The 17728-nt window shown below is 38.5% G+C and overlaps 3 protein-coding genes across 5 annotated transcripts in view; 2 read left to right on the top strand and 1 right to left on the bottom strand.

Annotated features, from left to right (window-relative positions):
- LOC105262998 (ras-related protein Rap-1) overlaps window positions 1-10015 on the top strand; it is a 12835-nt gene extending 2820 nt beyond the window's left edge. Inside the window, exons 2-4 of the mRNA XM_011298939.1 lie at window positions 6812-6922; window positions 8331-8769; window positions 8882-10015. Of these exons, the coding sequence (XP_011297241.1) occupies window positions 6825-6922; window positions 8331-8769; window positions 8882-9181 (837 nt within the window). The 5' untranslated portion in view covers window positions 6812-6824 and the 3' untranslated portion in view covers window positions 9182-10015. The remainder of the gene's footprint in view (window positions 1-6811; window positions 6923-8330; window positions 8770-8881) is intronic.
- Window positions 10016-10858: 843 nt separating this feature from the next.
- Window positions 10859-14755, top strand: hfw (leucine-rich repeat domain-containing protein hfw). 3 transcript variants are annotated; one of them, XM_011298936.1, is made up of 8 exons: window positions 10859-10949; window positions 11307-11658; window positions 12043-12328; window positions 12489-12973; window positions 13407-13589; window positions 13704-13862; window positions 13921-14037; window positions 14136-14755. In XM_011298936.1, the coding sequence occupies exons 2-8, from the start codon at window positions 11593-11595 to the stop codon at window positions 14406-14408; spliced, it is 1569 nt and encodes a 522-aa protein (XP_011297238.1). In that variant the 5' UTR covers window positions 10859-10949; window positions 11307-11592; the 3' UTR covers window positions 14409-14755. The 3 variants fall into 3 exon arrangements, with proteins under 3 accessions (XP_011297238.1, XP_011297239.1, XP_011297237.1); XM_011298937.1 differs by having other exon boundaries at window positions 10866-10949; window positions 11425-11658; XM_011298935.1 differs by lacking the exon at window positions 10859-10949 and having other exon boundaries at window positions 10955-11658.
- On the bottom strand, window positions 10874-17296 carry ais (aramis). The gene is made up of 5 exons (XM_011298938.1): window positions 16856-17296; window positions 15535-16707; window positions 15063-15448; window positions 14774-14972; window positions 10874-10961 (listed from the first exon to the last, which is right to left on the bottom strand). The coding sequence occupies exons 1-4, from the start codon at window positions 16940-16942 to the stop codon at window positions 14798-14800; spliced, it is 1821 nt and encodes a 606-aa protein (XP_011297240.1). The 5' UTR covers window positions 16943-17296; the 3' UTR covers window positions 10874-10961; window positions 14774-14797.
- Between the last annotated feature and the right edge of the window lie 432 nt (window positions 17297-17728).

The raw sequence follows: 17728 nt of genomic DNA, 5'->3' as shown, positions 1-17728 counted from the left end.
TTATTATTATTATTATTATTATTATTATTATTATTATTATTATTATTATTATTATCATCATTATTATTATTATGTTTAAATGAATTCAATAGAATTTTTTAAATTTTCATGTGAATAAAAAAATTGAGTAATTAAAATTGATTTCCTGGATTTAGCGAAAAATAAAAAAGAAAAGTTGAAAATTGGGCTGAATTTTTTTTTCCCGTTTTTTGCTCGCGTAATGAACAATCCGGTGTTATTTGTCAACACGAGGCAATTTATCTCCCGTCGAGACGTAAAAACAGACAGATATTTTCCAACGTAATTCAGAAACTCCCGAGACACCAAAATGTTGTCGTTTTTACCTGACGTCAAACACTAAAAAAAATTCCTCTGGCACTCGAGCTTTCACCGGAAATGAGAAATGTACGAGATAAGAGTGAAATATTAGGTGAAAAATTGGGATGAGACATTAAATACATCGACCAATTCCCAAAAAAAAAAATCGGTTAATGATCATCGCCTCAAAATTGTTTCGCATATTTTCGAAGATATAAATTCACACCACCGTTTTGTGGTTATTAATTATTAAAGTTGCCAATTAACATAGCCTATTATCGTGAAAATAAAAATCTCAATAAATATAAAACCAAATATAAATTTTGTTCAAATTTTGAAAATTAACTATTCAACTGAAGATTGACAAATTTTTTTTTTCATTAATTTGTTTAAACAATATAATATTCACTCATAAAATCAAATGCAATATAATAATTTTCTATAGTCATTACTTCAAGTAATTAACGCCTTGAAATATTAATTGAAAATTAATTGCAATAAATATAACGAAGGGTCATAAACTTTTGTTTTGACTGTACGTGCAGAGCCCCCTTAATCCAAATTTTGAACTTGTCAATTTTTCAATATAAAAACCGAGTGTCTGATCAGGAAATAGCAGTGGAAATCGACTTCTCTCCCGTTTCCGGTAGCGGACGCAATTTATTATCATTTTCCCCTCAAAATGCCATTTTTCACGCTCAATTATTCCCCCAGAGCGTTATCTCCCCGTGGAATTCAGGGACTCCAGTGAAAACTAATTAATGAACAACGAAAAAAATGGTGTGTACCATTCCACTCGATTGAATTGAAAATTCTCAGAATTTCCTGTATGAAAACAAACGGGAAATTTACACCGCTATCTGGCGATACTGTTATCACTAAAACCAGGCGAACGTTTGATATCTTCAGCTGTAAACCCGATGTAAATGCATTAATGCCGCGGATAAATATGTAATGTCCTTCGACGATGATGTCCACGTCAATATTGACCTCCGGCCAAAATATTCCGTTTGACAAATATAAATCAAGAGACACCCACGAATCGATGGAGAATTAATTGACATAAACAAATGGTCGAGGAACTTTTCAGTCGGTTTTCATGATTAAACATCAATATTATCAATTAAATAATCAATTGTGCAGAGAAATTGAAACGCAATTGAACATCATGAAGCAAAGAGGATTATCCTGAAGAAAGGATTTCCAGAAATACAAGCTCTATCACAGGATTTCAATTATTTCTCTCCATTTTTTTGACGGATTACTTCCGGACAAACACGAATGTTCACTTCCATTCTGATTGATCCCGATTGATTTCAATTGATTCGGCAGTGAAAAAACAGAATCAATGAATTAATCAATGGATTAATTAAAGAGAAGAGAAGAGAAGAGACAGGATTTACATTTTTATCGCATAAATTGTTAGTATTCACGGGTATCGATATTGATCGATTGATGTTATAAATAGGACTCGAATCGGGGGTGTGAGCACATTTTCATCTTGAATTTCATCTTGAAATTCCCGAAAGTAATCCGAATCAAAAAGTTTTGCACGCTTGACTTTCGGTCTATTATCGTCTCGCAAATACCGCAGTTTATTCTCCCCTAGGAGAAGTTGCACGAGCCATTACGAAACTTGGATTCAACCTGTCTCGATGTATCCACGTGTACTCAAGTACTCGGGATATAAAAAATTGTAATTGGAATATTTTCTCCAAATTTTCAAAAAAAATTCAGGAAATCTTTTCAGAAAATTTTTTTTTTGATACAAAAAAATTGTCTTTTTGGGAAACGTTTTGAAAAATTTTTCTTTTTTCCAAGTTTTTCTTTTAATTTTCTAGAAATTTTTGCGAATATAATTTTTTTTTTAATTATACTGTTGTTTTCTCACTTTTTTGATTTTTAAATATTCTCCTAAATATTCAAATTTTTGAAAAATTTTTCAAAACCTTCTCCAAAAATTAAAATATTTTGTTTTCGGATTTTTTTTTTGTTTCAAAAAAAATTTCTGAAAAGTTTTCCAGAAATTTTTTGAAAATTTGCAAAAAATATTCCGATTACAATTTTTTTTTACCCGTTTCGACGATCTGTTTCATAATTTCTCATTCCACTCGTAATCAATCCCGAAACCTTGAAATGTCACTTCACCAACTCAATTGACATTTTTTCCATTCACCCATACAATTATTCCCCATTCACTCCTCAATTAATTTCCAATTCCAATAATCGATAATAATTATTATTATCAATATCATTAATGCAACGTAATCATTTTTATTTAATATAATTGGAAGATTATTGTTGTGAAATAAAATTCAGTTTTGATTGACATAATTCATTTTTCCTGGCGCACGTCATGCTGGATTGAATTTATGTGGATCACCGAGTACTTGGCAGATAAAGCAGACAAATAGTTCAATAAAAAAATGACCGAAATGTTGAAGGGGAGAGTGGAAAGGGAGATAAGTTGATGCCAGGTATCGATCGTACCTCGATGTTTACCCGTTCGATCGTTACATTCTAAAGTGGAACAACGACCCAGGAGAAGGCGTTGAACCCCCCGCATAGAGAACATCCGGTTCCCTCTGTTCCGCAAACTCATCATTTCGTTTCCGCTCTCGCCTCTCCGGGGACAACCCTCTATTTCTCTTTCTTCACGGATTTTCACTCCCATTTATTTTCCTCTCCATTGGAATTTCGAGGACGTCAACATCAATTGGAGGACGAGATTCCGCATTCTTATATTTTTATTATTATTTTTATTTCCTCTTCTGTGGTGCTGCCATTAATTAAGGGGTGCCTCGGGTGCTCTCGGTGGGGAAAAAATTAGTTTCATCTAGTTTCACGCAAAAACCACTTTATTCCTCTTCCTTTGAGCCCAGAAACACCTGCATCATAATTACGAGACTTTTTTTTTTAACCCGCGGTTTTTTTTTTCCTGGAGTTTCTGCGGCTTTTGGCTGCGGTGGAACCCCTGGTGGTCATGTTTCAGGAGTTGGGATTTTGTAATGAAGTCCAGGGGTTTGAGGTGAATCCACTTTGGCGAGTGATGAAGTCCAATAAAGCAGCCGATTTAGTTAATACCTCATTTTCCAGGGAATATCTTGGAATCTTACGGAGATAGCGAATTTTTTGTTGAAACCTTTTTTACGTGGTTTTTTATTCCCCACAAAAGAGGTCTTGATAACAATTTCGCTATCTCTCTTGCGTTCAGAGATATTCCGCGAATACTCCGCTGACATCGTACCTTCATCTCTTTGCTAGTGAATTCTTGCTCTCATTTCAAGTTTCCATCAGCTACTCACCCCTTCCTCGTGTTTTCCACCTATATATTACGTACATGAGATGCACCTGAGACCACCGAGCCATTCCCCTATTTCTCGAGTCACGAACGCCACGAAATTCCAAACTGTAACACCTGTCCCCGAGTTTATGAAGTCAGATGAGTCATTTTTTTTTTCTTAAATATAGTGAAGCTCTTGGGGAGAGGTGCAGTCAGGGGATTGGCTTCTCGAACTTCGGAGGGAATTGATTAATTCGACGACTTCTTTCCCCGAGAAATAACCACTTTTCAGGCTTTCGAATTCAGGAGATCGTGGAAACGAATTGAAATAAAATCCCTCCCCAGGGACTAGAGAACATTGATCCGCATTTGACTACGAAATTCCGATTTAAATTCAGAGAAATTATTCCAACGGAATACTAATGGTCCCTGAAAAAATTGTGGCGCATATTTCGAGGGTTAAAGCACCGGGTCTGACGAAAAATGGACTTTTCCCCTGACACTTGTCATTTTTATTTCGAAATTCCATTTAGTCGGGATTTCAAAAAAATCCAACGGTCCACTGAACCCCATAACGGAATTACGTACACGCAAATAATCCGTGAATGTATTCATCTGCACCAGTGGAATGATCGCAATGAGAATCATTTCTCCTCCCCGTAATTACCGAATAAATATAAACCCGGGGGTAAATTCAGGGGATTTACCCGTGAGCCTCAACTATTTTCCAATTTCCCGCAAGAAATAGAAAAAAATATATTTAAAATCCCCGCCCTCGACCTGCACTCTATTTTCCATTTTCATTTAAAGAAGTGCCACCGGTTTTCAACCTCCATCGCCCTTTCCTCAATTACGGGGTATTGTATTTAATTTTTCGCCGTTCATACCCCGATCCATCACAATTTTCCGGACAGGCGAATCCCAAAAATTCCGCAAAACTCCAACGAAATTAAAGGTATTACACTTTATCGCGAATTTTTCTAGCATCCGCAGTTTGTTCGCCATTTTTTTTTGCCCGTTCCACTAATCAAACCATCAAAGATACTATTGTCTAAAAAATCGATCCATTTGTGCACATCCCCTCCCCCCAGTGTACGTACGAAGTAATTGAATAGCCACGGAAATTGAATTTCTCCGGCGAACGAAAAAAAGGGAATGATCAATGGAAAAAATTGAGGCATCATCACCCGAGCCCAGAGAATGAGTTAAAAAAAAAAAGAAAATTACTAGGGGATCCCCGAACGACTGGACAAACACGACAGGTTCTCGGGACAGTTTATTTTGTGAGGATAAACTCGAGATCGAGATAATTTCGTTATGACTCTTTTCCACCCCTCTCCCACGACGGGGGAAAAATCGAATGACTCGGGGAAAAAAAAAAGAAATGAGTGGAAAATGCCTCGACTCCCCGGGAAACCCTTGGAAAACCTCGTTCTCACATTTGCAGGAGAAATAGTTCCACCCGGGGTTCTCTCTCAAAATGTTGCGAACACGTGCGGCAAAATAATCCCCTCGATTGGGGGTAAATAGAATTTTTTTTTTCTCGGGGAAGGGGTTCGTGCGAAATAGCATTCCCCACGTCGTGCGATTGACGCAGTCAGTATTTTTTTTACGTCTAGATTGGGAGAAAATTCCGATTAAATTGCAAATTGACGGTTGAGGCTGCGAATCTCGATTTTACAGGTTTTTCACGACTCCATTTGTCGAGGGGCTGATAAAATTGGTAAAGAAGTTTCTCGGTTTATCTAAAATTCTTATCGGATCCCAAGAAAAAGAATTTATTCACTTTTTCTTTTGTCAAAATCATTCTTTTTTTAGTGATAATACCGGCTTCATTAAAATCGGATTGCCGGTCAAATTTATTTAGTTCCCCCCCATTTAAATCGTTATCTCATAAGATTAAGAATTTAATTGTTGTTTATATTGAAATATAAATAAAAAATACCTGAACTCCTACCCGGGTTCAAAAAAGTTTTAGAGAACTTTCCAGAAATTAAAAAAAAAAAAATCGGAAATCTGAACAATTTTATTTTTGGGAAAAGTTTTGAAAAATTTTAAAAATAGGACAATTTTTTTATAATTTAGATGGCATATTTTTTGAGAATATTGAAAAATCGAAAAAGCAAGAAAACAACAGTATAATTAAATTGAAAAATTATATTCGTAAAAAGTTCTAGAAAATTATTTTCAAAATTGTCCGAAAGAAATTTTTGAAAAACTTTTCAAAACATTTCTCAAAAATACAATTGTTTTGTTTCCCGATTATTTGTTTTGTTTCAAAAGAAAAATTTTCTGAAAAGTTTTCCAGACATTTTCCGAAAATTTGGAAAAAATATTCCGATTACAATTTGTTTTTGCCCGGGCAGAAACTGACGATTTCACATTCGTTCAATCAAATTATTATCAAATTGACTAAAAAAGTGTGAGGATTAAAATTTCTCTGAGAAAAATCTCCGAGGAAATAATTTTATCAATTAATTTGAATAAAAATTCCATAAAATTTTATTGAAAAAAATGATCTCCAACAATATTAAAATAAATAAATAACTTTGAAAAATGTGGTGAAAAGGTTGGAGTCAGGTACCGACGCTTTATTCCTGGAGAATATCGAGTCTTGGATATCCCCCAGCGATTCCAATTTCCGAGATAGTAGTGTGAGGTACTCGCAGGCAAATCCGTGTAAATCCTCTGAGTACTGGAGCCAGTCACGGCCTCCCAGACCCCCTCATCCCCTTTGAATTCAACACAGCGATATATCGAACGAGAAATGACTCGTTTAACATCCGCGTGACCACGCATGCGAACGCATCTCCAGCACCTGAATAAACGACACGTACATCCCCTTTTTATTCGCAACCTTTTGACCCAGTCAACGTTGGACATTAACATTTTTTCTTCCACCTCACATATTTCTTTCATCGGCAAAACGCTTTTTTCATGGGCTTTTTACAATGCTCGGGATTCACCCGAGCGGAAGGGAATTCTCGGGGGAATTTACGAGTTCCTCGATTCCCCCGGAATTCTTTCATTCAACAATCTTCCCCGCTCGCTGTCAATTTCATTTATGAACGGTTGAAGTTTAAATTTTAAACTTCAATTTCACCCTGGTAGCACGCTGTTACGGGGATTATTTTAAAACGGGTTTCAAACGGCTTTAAACTTTGACATCGTTTTTTTTTTTTAATCACCTTTCCTCACTATTTATTCCAGGCCACAATTGCGGATGATGAAGAGCCGACATCAATTTCGCAGACGCTTTAGTCTGCAGCCTTCCTCGTCCCTCAAGGAGGAGCAGGAGGCACCACCGAGGACATCCATCAGGTACACCAACTTTATTTCTCGGTTTAATTACTTGGAGATGATGCTTCATGAGGGAAAAAAGGCCGCGAAATTAAAAAACGGACAGTTCGACTCTCTCAGGTTAACGAGTTCTCCACTGAATTCATTTTTTTTATTCGTTGAAAGGAATAGCAAATGCAATTGCATTTTGGGAGGATGACAATTATTCATCCGATTTTATCTCTGCGTGAAGTAGATTTTAGATTCTTTTCCCCGTGTGAATAAATCCTTTCGTTACTCCAGGTATTCCGTGCGATTCTCCCATAAAACGTAATCACCCTCGACATCAAATTCTCTCATGATTACTTCATCCAATAGAGAGTGATACGGTACCTGTCCCTCGTCCCGCGATTCAATGGAAACATCGATGAAAGATACCCAGTCGTTCCAAGATTGAAGTACCTTTCAGTGAATAAAAAATCCATCTTGACTCAAGTGTCCACTAATCCTCCATCGAGAGTAAGGCCGTATTACCGTCATTATCTGCACGTCATACTCTGTTCGTTGGAGATGCTGAGGATGTGGACGGGATCGGCTTTGGGTGGAAGAAGAAGCCGAGTAACGACGCACGTCGTTATTATAATCCACAGCCACTCACGTGAACATCCAAGAGGCTCAAATCTCCAGTCTACTAAATTACATTGAAGCTAGCTGGTGGAAAATTGAATGCAGTCAACTAGGTTGAGCACAAGCTCCTGTAAACCGTGATATTATTAATCTTTAATTCACGGAATTTTTAATTTTTAATAGAAACTTCTTCGCGCTATTTTACTCTCGGGAAAGTTCGGCTTGCGCTCGTGCGCGTCGATTCACTCTCCGAAAGCTTCGGCTTGCACTCGCGCGCGTGGATTCACTCTCGGTAAACTTCGGCTCGCGCTCGTGCGCGTGGGTTTACTCTCGGAAAGCTTCGGCTCGCGCTCGTGCGCGTGATTTAATCTCGTGGAGCTTTGGCAGGGGATTTATCAACTCATTAAAAATCGCTTCAATTATCCTCGACAAAGGGACTCAATTAAAAGAGGTTCATTAGTCTTTCGGAAAATACTGGGCGCAGATCGATGAAAAACGTGATGTACTCGAATGAAAATAAGAAAAAATAAGAGTCATGCTGAAAAAGCGCAAATTGAGAGCTTTAATTACAGGCACCTGGTGTGCGTTAATTCACGGGGAAGGGGTTCCGCGGCCTCTGGCACTCCGCGTAGAGTTCCACTAATCAATTAAAACGGGTTGAGCGAGCTCGATGCCAACCTTGAGGAGAAGTGTCTATTCAACTTGCACCAGTCCCTTAATTTATATTGAAATTGAAAATTGTTGGTTGTATTATTTTTAACCGGCAAATCTCGATGAATCTCTCTAATTAATTCATAAATTACACCGTCTTTTGAATTCTCAGGGAAGAACGACTCTCGGAGTCGGACAACGGGGAAAAGTCCAATGACACCCCGGCGAAGCATAAAATAGTCGTTATGGGAGCGGCTAAAGTTGGCAAATCATCAATAATAAATCAATTTCTGTACAACACATTCTCGCCAAAGTACAAGAGAACGGTCGAGGAGATGCACTGCGGTGACTTTAATGTTTCCGGAGTTCAATTGACCCTAGACATATTGGATACATCAGGCACTAATGACTTTCCAGCAATGCGAGAATTGTCAATAAAATCGGCCGATGCATTTATTCTCGTTTACGATGTCAATGAGGCCAGTACATTCGCGGAAGTTGAGGCACTGAGGTCAACAATTCTCGGAACCAAAGGGGCTGTACCAATAGTTGTCGTTGGTAATAAGATCGATCTGATCATGGAGAGTGACGATTCCGAGGGCGAAGCCCAGGTAAAATTCACGGTTATTTTTCCATGAAGAGACAAGCTTCACCCACTCAGAGTGAAAAGATGATTTTTTTTTAGTTCTCCCGATAAAAGAAAAAAATCGATTTTCTTTTCAGGTGGATACAGAACGCACACGTGAACTAGTTGTAACAGAATGGGAGAATGGCTTTGTGGAAGTATCAGCTAAGGACAATTTGAACATCACTCAAGTATTCAAAGAGCTCTTGGTACAAGCCAAAGTCAAATACAATTTGAGTCCTGCATTGAGGCGTAGGCGACGCCAATCACTACCACCACCTCATCATCACAATTCACGTACAAGCAGTGCACATGTGCCATCACCAGCCCAACTACAGCATCTCCACCAGATTCGCGAGCGTTCTGGTGGTAAAAGAAATTCGTGTATTCTCTCCTAAGAGTAGAATAATTAAATGGATCTCAGACTTGATGGGTATCAGGAGGAAATTAATATTTCATTTGTCAATTAACGAGTAAAAATCCAAATTGAGGAATAGCGTTTATCCAAGAGGGAATTTTTCTATTGATTTTATTTTATCGTCTCATTACGCTGATCAAAGCTAATTGCTGACTCAATGCAGACGATTTTCTCTCTTTACGAATGATTGTGGAAACATTTAACAACCGAATGACTGAAGCACAGAATCCAATTGGTCAATTCAAATTTCCTAATGAGTGGGTGAATATTTTTTGACTCAACTGTACACAAATCGATCTCATCAATGGTAGATATTAATTTTCTGGATAATTAGTGGAAAATCAAGAGATTTGCTGTCAATTACACTGAAAATTATTCCGTTACTTGTAACTTATTTGTGGACGAATGGAAAATTTTGTCTGTGATCGAGTGAAACTAAAAAATGTCAATCAACTGTGAGTAATTGTAAACAAATAAATGCCTAGCTCCTCGAATCTCTAGTTAACAATTAATGAATTCATAATTACGGTAATGAGAGATTTCATTCCAGAATAACTCGATAAAAGTCAAAATAGCATGAGTGGAGAACATACAATTAACGCAATAATCTACCTTTGTACTTAATTAAAAATCGTTTACGATAAAATGCCTTTCAACGCTCTTCTCAATGTAAAATCCAATTACGTAATGGAAATGTGTGAATAATCTTAGGTATTCCTCCTGTACACTGTCCTATTCGTCATAAATAATATAAAGACAGTATTAAATAATAAATTCCAGTCATGTATGAGGTGAAATGAAAATAAACGAGAGCTTCAGGAAATTATTTCCTTTTTTTTAAACAATCCCATGACTTTTCCCGAATTTGGTTTTTTCTCAGACAATTTTCAACAGAATTTTATCATTATTATTCAATAATTGAATATAATTGCTCCTTTTTTTAAATATTATCTCTTTTCTTCAGAATTTCGTTAATTAAAAAAAAACCTGTCGATATGAATTAAATTATGACGAAACGAATTTTGAACCGATTTTCTTTAGAACAGATTGCAAAATTTATTTAACAAATTTATTTATCAATCGATCATCGACCCGCACCTGCAAAATTCGCGATCATCATTACCGACAGCCGGTGAACTCCCCGAAATGTCGTAAAAAAATTCTAAAAATAACCCCAAGCTTTCAAAAATACCTGTTGAATCCCAAAATAAATTGCACCACTGATATCTTGTTTTCTCTCTCAATATTATTTCCAACAATTTACACAACGACCTCTGGACATTCCCCAGATGCCAGCGACCCCGCCTCCGCCCCCCACCTAATCAATTAGCGTTATCAGCGAATTAAAATGACCGATCTCTCTCGGAAATCGTGCGATTTAATTTTAGATCCTGTTGTTCTAGCGTCGAAAAATTCTCCGATGTTCTCCCCTCCGCGGCATCATTTCCCAACCTCCGATCCCCTCCCAGATGTTACGCACCCGGGAGTCAAGTAAAAGCCAAGCGGATCCAGTCTTGGATCGCAGCTTGATCCTCATCGATAGTATTGTCGTTTTTATTTACAAATACTATTGCACATCCACCGGAACAAAAATCCCAATTCTCACCACTGAATTCCGGTGGGAATTCACTGACGGAGTTGAATCGAGTTATTCGGTTGTGATAAATTGAAAGGGCACTTTTGATTAATTCGGTCGACTCCGGTCGACTCCAGTTGACCCACGATGATCGCCTCAAATGAATTTATCGGTTCGTATCAGTCTGCAATTTTCACAAAAGAAAACGAAAATATAATAAAGTTACATGTACAAAATTAAAACCAAAAATTATTCTATATTATATTTAAACTCCACGAGATATTGAACGCAATTGATATTAAAAATTGAATTATTTTTTTAATTGAAAATTAACTTCAAATAAAAACAATAGTACTTTTTTTGCTGATTAAATTCCGGAGAAAAAGGCCTGTCAATATTTTCTTTTAAGATCAATGGAGTTCAATAAATCTGTGAAATTCGACTTAACAAAAAATTTTTATTATTAATTACCTATTACTGGGAATTTACGGGAGCATCTGTTTCTATCCAAAAACGGAATTCACAATAGACGAGAAAAAGCCGTGAACCGACGAGTGGTATTTAATTCGCGGTAGTGTACGATTGCTCATCACAATTGTAAATAAAACACGCGTGGTCATTGTTACTGCAATTGTGTAAGTGTACAGCAAGTGTCCAAGTCGCAATTAAACTGGAGGCGACCTTCCGTCACTCGTGACGTTAACTCAATTAGAGACAGATAAACTAAATGAGTGCACAAGTAAAAAGTGAATTATTTCAATAAAGAAAAAAAAAGCCAATGGACTCGTGATATTCGAGAGTTTGAGGTCCACCGGATGCGCATGGAGGGAAAATGGAAACGCGTCGTAGGATTTAAAAGGAAAAAAAAATTGGAAATGAAGGTAATTCCATTTTTCTCAATTCCGAGGACAAGTTATTTCAAGTTTTACGAGTATTTGCTCATTGGGAGTGCCGGGGTGATTAGGCCAAGACGATAACGCCTTATCAAAGACTTTGTTGACGTCGAACTATATTTTATGTTCGGAATTTTTACAAGGAATTGAGAGCCCACCGTTTAAATATTTTCCCTCAATTTTCCAGGTTTTTGGCTTCGAATAGAGAATAAAAATTCAGGTCATGTGAATTATTCCATAAAAAATGACTGCTAGGGATATTCAAGGAAAAATCTCCAGAGAATTCTGTGATTTTTTGAGAAATTCAGGGATTTATTTCAATGGTGGGATTTAATTTCCATGAAGATCATTGGAAAATGTGAAAAATTTCAGATGCAGTGGATGTGCCTCTTGGTCTGCCTGTACGCGGGTATGGTATCAGGTCGGACCGAGGAAGATCAGGCATCCCTATCAGGGGCGAGTACCGAGATAAGGGTGGGACTTCCACCCCCAGAGAGGTGTTTCTATCAGTCCCCGGTGGACTGTCCCGAGATCATCAAACCCGATGATTGTCCCTGCAAGAGAATCCCCATATTTTCTCACACGAGCAACGACGAAAATGCCGTTTACTGCTGCAATTTGAGCGCCAAGAGCTTCGAATTTGGTCTTGCATGCGCAAGTAAATGATTTTTCAATATTCCCTCTCGTATTTTGCCTGAATTTACCTCTAAAAATCCCTGGAACCCTAGACTAACGCTGAGATATTCCCCAGAAATGAAGATATTAAGATTATCTCTCCAGAAAATAAATTAATTACATAAATATAATTAATTGCGCAGACTTTCCATCGAACGTTTCCTACATTCATATAAGAAACGCAACTCTGGACGTGTTTAATGTGTCAGAGGTGAAATGGAGACGACTGAAGTCTCTAGCAATAACTGATGGAAGGATCAATCGAGTAAAGGGTCAATTTCTCATGATGACCCCAACTCAGTGTCTCAACTTGTCCAATAACGGATTAATAGAGATTGAGAATAATTCATTTACACGACTTGCGCAATTGACGAGTCTCGATTTATCGTACAACAATGTAACGCATCTACCGGCATTGAATACAATGCACGGTCGTGAATTTTGGCTTGACATATCGGGGACAAATACCCTCATGTGTCACGATGTTTATCAGTCTATCAACAAAACTGGAGAGAAACAAATTCATTTTAATAGAGAGGACGAGACACTCTGCTCCACCAGCAAGACCTGGCACTGGTTCAATACCACTGAGCACATGCATCTCAAGCAAGTCCGATATTTAAGTCAGGTGTGTATTAAATCTCCAATAAATTCAATAAATAAAACGAAAAAAACGCTGAGACCGAACCGTACAATTTTCCGTTCGATTTTTCAAAGGGATATCTTCTTATCCGAGGGAGATACGACCATTTTCCTTGGGACATATTTTGTAGGGCGAAACGAGAGCTGCAAAAAAAGTCCTGACGAAAATTTTTTTATCTCTCTTAGAATCCGAGATATCCCAGCAAATATCGAATATCGATAATAATAATCAAATCGAGTTGTTGCTGTCTATATCTTGTTTGCAAAATCATTCTTTTCAATTCCGACTGTTCAGATGATATATCCCAATTGAGTCAACACTCTATTCGTTTCTTTATCTCGATAACTCGGGTATCGATATATTTTTAATGGGACAAAGTGTTGTCGGCGCAATTGACGAATAGTTTTAATCGTTTTAGCTACAATCCGAGTGCCCAAAGGGTGACACTTGGCAATGTCAATGCATGTTCCGACGAATGGATATTGTCTGGGGAAAATCGCCGACTTTAGCTGTGAATGTTGACTGCACTGGCATGCAATTGACCGAATTGCCAGATCGACTTCCACGTAATACGATAGCCCTAAATGTTTCTTACAACAACGTGAGTCATTCCACGTTAAAAATTCCTCACTAATTTCAGTTGATAAACATGAATGGAATAAATTATAAATTGATCGCTTCTACTGAACTATTTCTTTCCGATTTTCATCTCAAGATCACAGCTCTCGATTACTTGAGTACAAATCATTGGTACGAGGACCTCAGAGAGTTCTATGCTGACTACAATAATATCTCATCGATAAACAAACTCGAGGGCTCGAATTTTCTCGATAACTACGCTTTTCTCAGCCTCAGGCACAACAAAATAAAATCCGTGAGTAAACAGAATCGATAATAGTGCGAGTTTTGAATGACAATATTTAATTTTCCAGCTGCCCACGTACATTTTATCTATCAACGGGCCTGATAAGAATTACGCTCTCTCGAAAGCTGTGAAACTTGGAGGAAATACGTTGCACTGTGACTGCAACACGGCAAAGCACCTCAAGGTAAATGAAAAAATATTTCAAAAACTTAGTCACCCATCCCAGATACTTGTTTGTAATTATCCCCAATGTCTCGTAAACTTGATAAATAATTTCCCCAGGGATGGCTGCAGGCTAGAATTCTCGACGCGGACGAAGTTCTCTGTGAGAACGTAAAAGAAAGAGTGACGGAGCTCGATGCCTCCAAAATGTGCGTCTACCCCGGGGACTGGACTGACTACATTTACTACATAATCGCGACTGAGGTCCTCCTCCTGATAAGTCTCATAGCAAAAGTATCCTACGACTACTGGGTATTCAAAACAGCAGGATATCTACCTTGGCCAGCAAATAAAATGCCAAAACTCCCCTGCGACTGGCTGTGCGAGACTTAGGCTTGATATTTTCTATTGAATATGAATCTCAAGTATTCAAAACTCGAAAGACTAAAGCAGATTCATTCAATCGTCCTCAGAGGACACTTTTGACAGGTTTTTTTACTACCAAAACGATATTAAAATGTAGTCCATATTTTTTACGTGAGAAATGAACGATAAATGAGTGAATGTATTTTTTTTTATGAACGTCTGCCCATGACTTCGCAAATTAAAAGTTTATCCCATGGAAATGAAAATACTCTAGTCTGTATTGGCTTCTGGTCTAGATATTCCGCAGATGCTGAACTAAATTCGGTTTATGCAATTTGTAAACTGCATTTTCAATAAAAATTATGTACAATGGAGGCGTTTCGCTTTCTTACCGTGAATGCTGGCGTTGAGTGAGTTTATTGCGGCTTACGTTGTTTAGCTCCGGTTTTTTTCACAGCTCTCGTTTGTTTGGGCTTATGAACAGCTTTGGAGGATTTCTCGGTGAGTCTAGGCACTGATTTCTTGTCTTTTGATTTTGTCACTTTAGAAATTTTCGGAGGCTTTTTGTCACGTGAATTCGTCGATTTTTCACTGAAAAACGCAAAAAAAATGGATTAATACTCGAAGAAGCAATTATTGATTACACAATGGACATGTGGAATTAATGGATAAAATAATTACCTAACATTTCCTCGCCTCTTGAATTTCGGAATCGTAGATATGGAGTCGCGTTTGGGTGCTGCTATCTCCATTTGTTTTCTCTCCCTTTTACTATGTTTCTTCATCGTCAACATATAATCAGGTACTTGGCATCCAGAATCTCTCATGATAGCTGCGATACTCCTCAAATTGGCAGTATCACTCTCAGTGAAAAAAGTTATAGCCTTTCCCCTGTGTCCAGCTCGTCCAGTCCTTCCAATCCTATGAATATAGGAAATAGCTGAAGGTGGAAAATCGTAATTGATTACGAGATTGACGCCCTTGAAGTCGATTCCACGACTCATTAATTCTGTACAAACGAGGACCCATATTTTCCCCTCCCGGAAGCATCTCACGACATTATCCCTCTGAAACAAAAAAAAGAAAACATCAATGAATAAATAATATTCACCATAACTATCCTGTATCGAAATTAATTGAATAAAAAAAATACCTGTGTCTGGGTCCTGTCGGCATGAATGACATCCACATTGATGCCATCATAAATGAGTTCATTGAAGAGTTCCTGGGCCCTCTCCTTGCTCTGAACGAACACCAGAACAGGCGGAGAAATTCCCCCAGCCACAATATTTCTAAAAGCCACGAGTTTTCCCCTCTCGCTCCCCACAAACAGCAGCTCCTGCTCAACAAGTTCAGTGGCTGCATTTCTGTGCCCAACAGTCACATTAATCAGGCCCCTGAGATTATGCCTGCACCACTTGGTGACAGCTGGGGTATTAGTGGCACTGAACATGGCTCTCTGGAGTTTTTCATTGGTGCAAGCCCTTGTGATAATTTCCAACTGTCCCCTGAAACTCCTGGTGCCATCTTCAAAGAGTTTGTCAGCCTCATCTACAACCAAAAACTCAACATTCGACAAATTGATGGCTGGTGGCTCCTGATTCAGAAGATAAATGAGCCTCTTCGGAGTTGTGATCAAGATATCAAATTTCTGGGAGCTCTTGGGCCCGTATTTATCCAGGGCCTGTTTAATTTTACTGATTATGTGAATGCGAAAGCCTCGACCCTCAGACAGTCTCGTGCATTCCCGATACGTCTGTTTCGCCAGTTCCCTTGTGGGACTGAGGATAATTCCCCTGAACCCCTGCTTCCTCGGCCCTTCGAGGTGGTGAATTATTGGCAGAAGAAAAGCTGCTGTTTTTCCGGACCCTGTAGGGGCACAGGCTAGGAGTTCCCTTCCCTCTAGGAGAATTGGAAGTGCCTGCATCTGAATGGCTGTGGGTTCCTTGTACCCGGATTTATTGAGATTCTCCAGCAAATCACCACCAACCCCATGAACTCTCAATTCATCAAATGAAGCGATTGGTGCTGGAATTCTTCGACCCACTACTGAGATCTTGTGGGAATTCCTGAACTGATTGATCTTCTCCTGCTGCTGCTGCAGCTCTTTCTCTTCAGTCGCAAGCTTTTTCTTCTTTGACGGCTTTCCTTTTCCCATGGAAACACCACTCAAGAGTGTCAACCCCTGATTTTTCGGGGTGTCAGTATCAGAATCGTTTTCAGGGCCTTCACCTGAGGCTTTTTGCTTCTCAGGTTGAGAAATCTCCTCAATCGCCTCAATTTTCACCCGAGACAAATCGACATTCTTCTCTAATTTCTTTCCGTACTGAAACAGAATCAATAAAAAATCGTCACCAAGAATTCTCATAAAGTGTCATCCTCCCAAATAATTAGTTAATAATTATTCAATGAATAAAGCACATGTTGTTGACATCCCCTTATAACCTTGAGTGATCGAAATTATCGAGACTCACCTGAAAGCACTCGGTGTCCTTCTTAAACCGTTTTTTATCGAATTTCGCACCCGCCGACAATTGTTTAAACAAATCAAAGGCATCCATTGTCACTTCGCTACTCAAATTCTGTTGAAAACTCAATTATCCCGGTATTCTGTTGAATTTACGGCGTGAAAACTCACGTGGAGTCGATTACTCCGCGCACGAACGCCGCAACCCGCCAATGCGCCATTTTGTGGTTGAATCCCCCAGCGGTGGGGGAAGTTACTAGTCCCCACCAGACAGGTTCAAACGTGTTTCGCCCTTCAACAACAACCGGCCGGACTTGCGTCGCTCATTTGTTATTACAAATAACATTATCAATGTAATATCAAATCAATTTTCCACTCGGTACGTTCCGTTACACCCGAGCAATTCCGATTTTCGGTATTTATCCATTTATTTATCTTTTTAAAAATCATCAAGGACTCGTCACTTGAGAATTCCATTGTTTCGCGTCGTGCCTTGGATTTTGGAAATTTTTTGACTTTTTTTCCCGGGAATTCGTCGATTTTTCACTGGAAAAACACCAAAAAATTGGTTAATACTCGAAATATTAATTAATGATTAGACAATAGGATCGTGGAATTGATGGATAAAATAATTACCCAGCATTTCCTCTCCTCTTGAATTTCGCGACGCACCGCCAATCCGCCATTTTGGGAATGAGTCGCCTAGCGGCGAGGAAAGTTACTCGACCCCCCCCCAGACAGGTTCAAACGTGCTTCGCTCTTCAACAACAACTGGTCGGAGTCGTGTCGCTCATTTGTTATTACAAATAACATTATCGTGTCATATCAAATCAATTCTCCACTCGGTACGTCCATTCCACCCGAGTAATTCCGATTTTCG

This window comes from Fopius arisanus, unplaced genomic scaffold (genome assembly GCF_000806365.1).
Source record: "Fopius arisanus strain USDA-PBARC FA_bdor unplaced genomic scaffold, ASM80636v1 scaffold00012, whole genome shotgun sequence".
Taxonomy (NCBI): Eukaryota; Metazoa; Arthropoda; class Insecta; order Hymenoptera; family Braconidae; genus Fopius; species Fopius arisanus.
This window is presented reverse-complemented; position numbering and strand designations above follow the sequence as displayed.

What these genes read in the sequence shown, in the direction of transcription:
- hfw (XM_011298936.1), top strand. Translation starts at nt 11,593, where the DNA reads ATGCGCATGGAGGGAAAATGGAAACGCGTCGTAGGATTTAAAAGGAAA. An exon ending in ATTTGGTCTTGCATGCGCAA is followed by an intron (nt 12,329 to 12,488) that starts GTAAATGATTTT and finishes TTAATTGCGCAG; the next exon opens with ACTTTCCATCGAACGTTTCC. An exon ending in TAAATGTTTCTTACAACAAC is followed by an intron (nt 13,590 to 13,703) that starts GTGAGTCATTCC and finishes TTTCATCTCAAG; the next exon opens with ATCACAGCTCTCGATTACTT.
- ais (XM_011298938.1), bottom strand. Translation starts at nt 16,942, where the DNA reads ATGGATGCCTTTGATTTGTTTAAACAATTGTCGGCGGGTGCGAAATTC. An exon ending in AGGACACCGAGTGCTTTCAG is followed by an intron (nt 16,708 to 16,855) that starts GTGAGTCTCGAT and finishes ATTCTGTTTCAG; the next exon opens with TACGGAAAGAAATTAGAGAA. An exon ending in AAGAGGCGAGGAAATGTTAG is followed by an intron (nt 14,973 to 15,062) that starts GTAATTATTTTA and finishes TGCGTTTTTCAG; the next exon opens with TGAAAAATCGACGAATTCAC.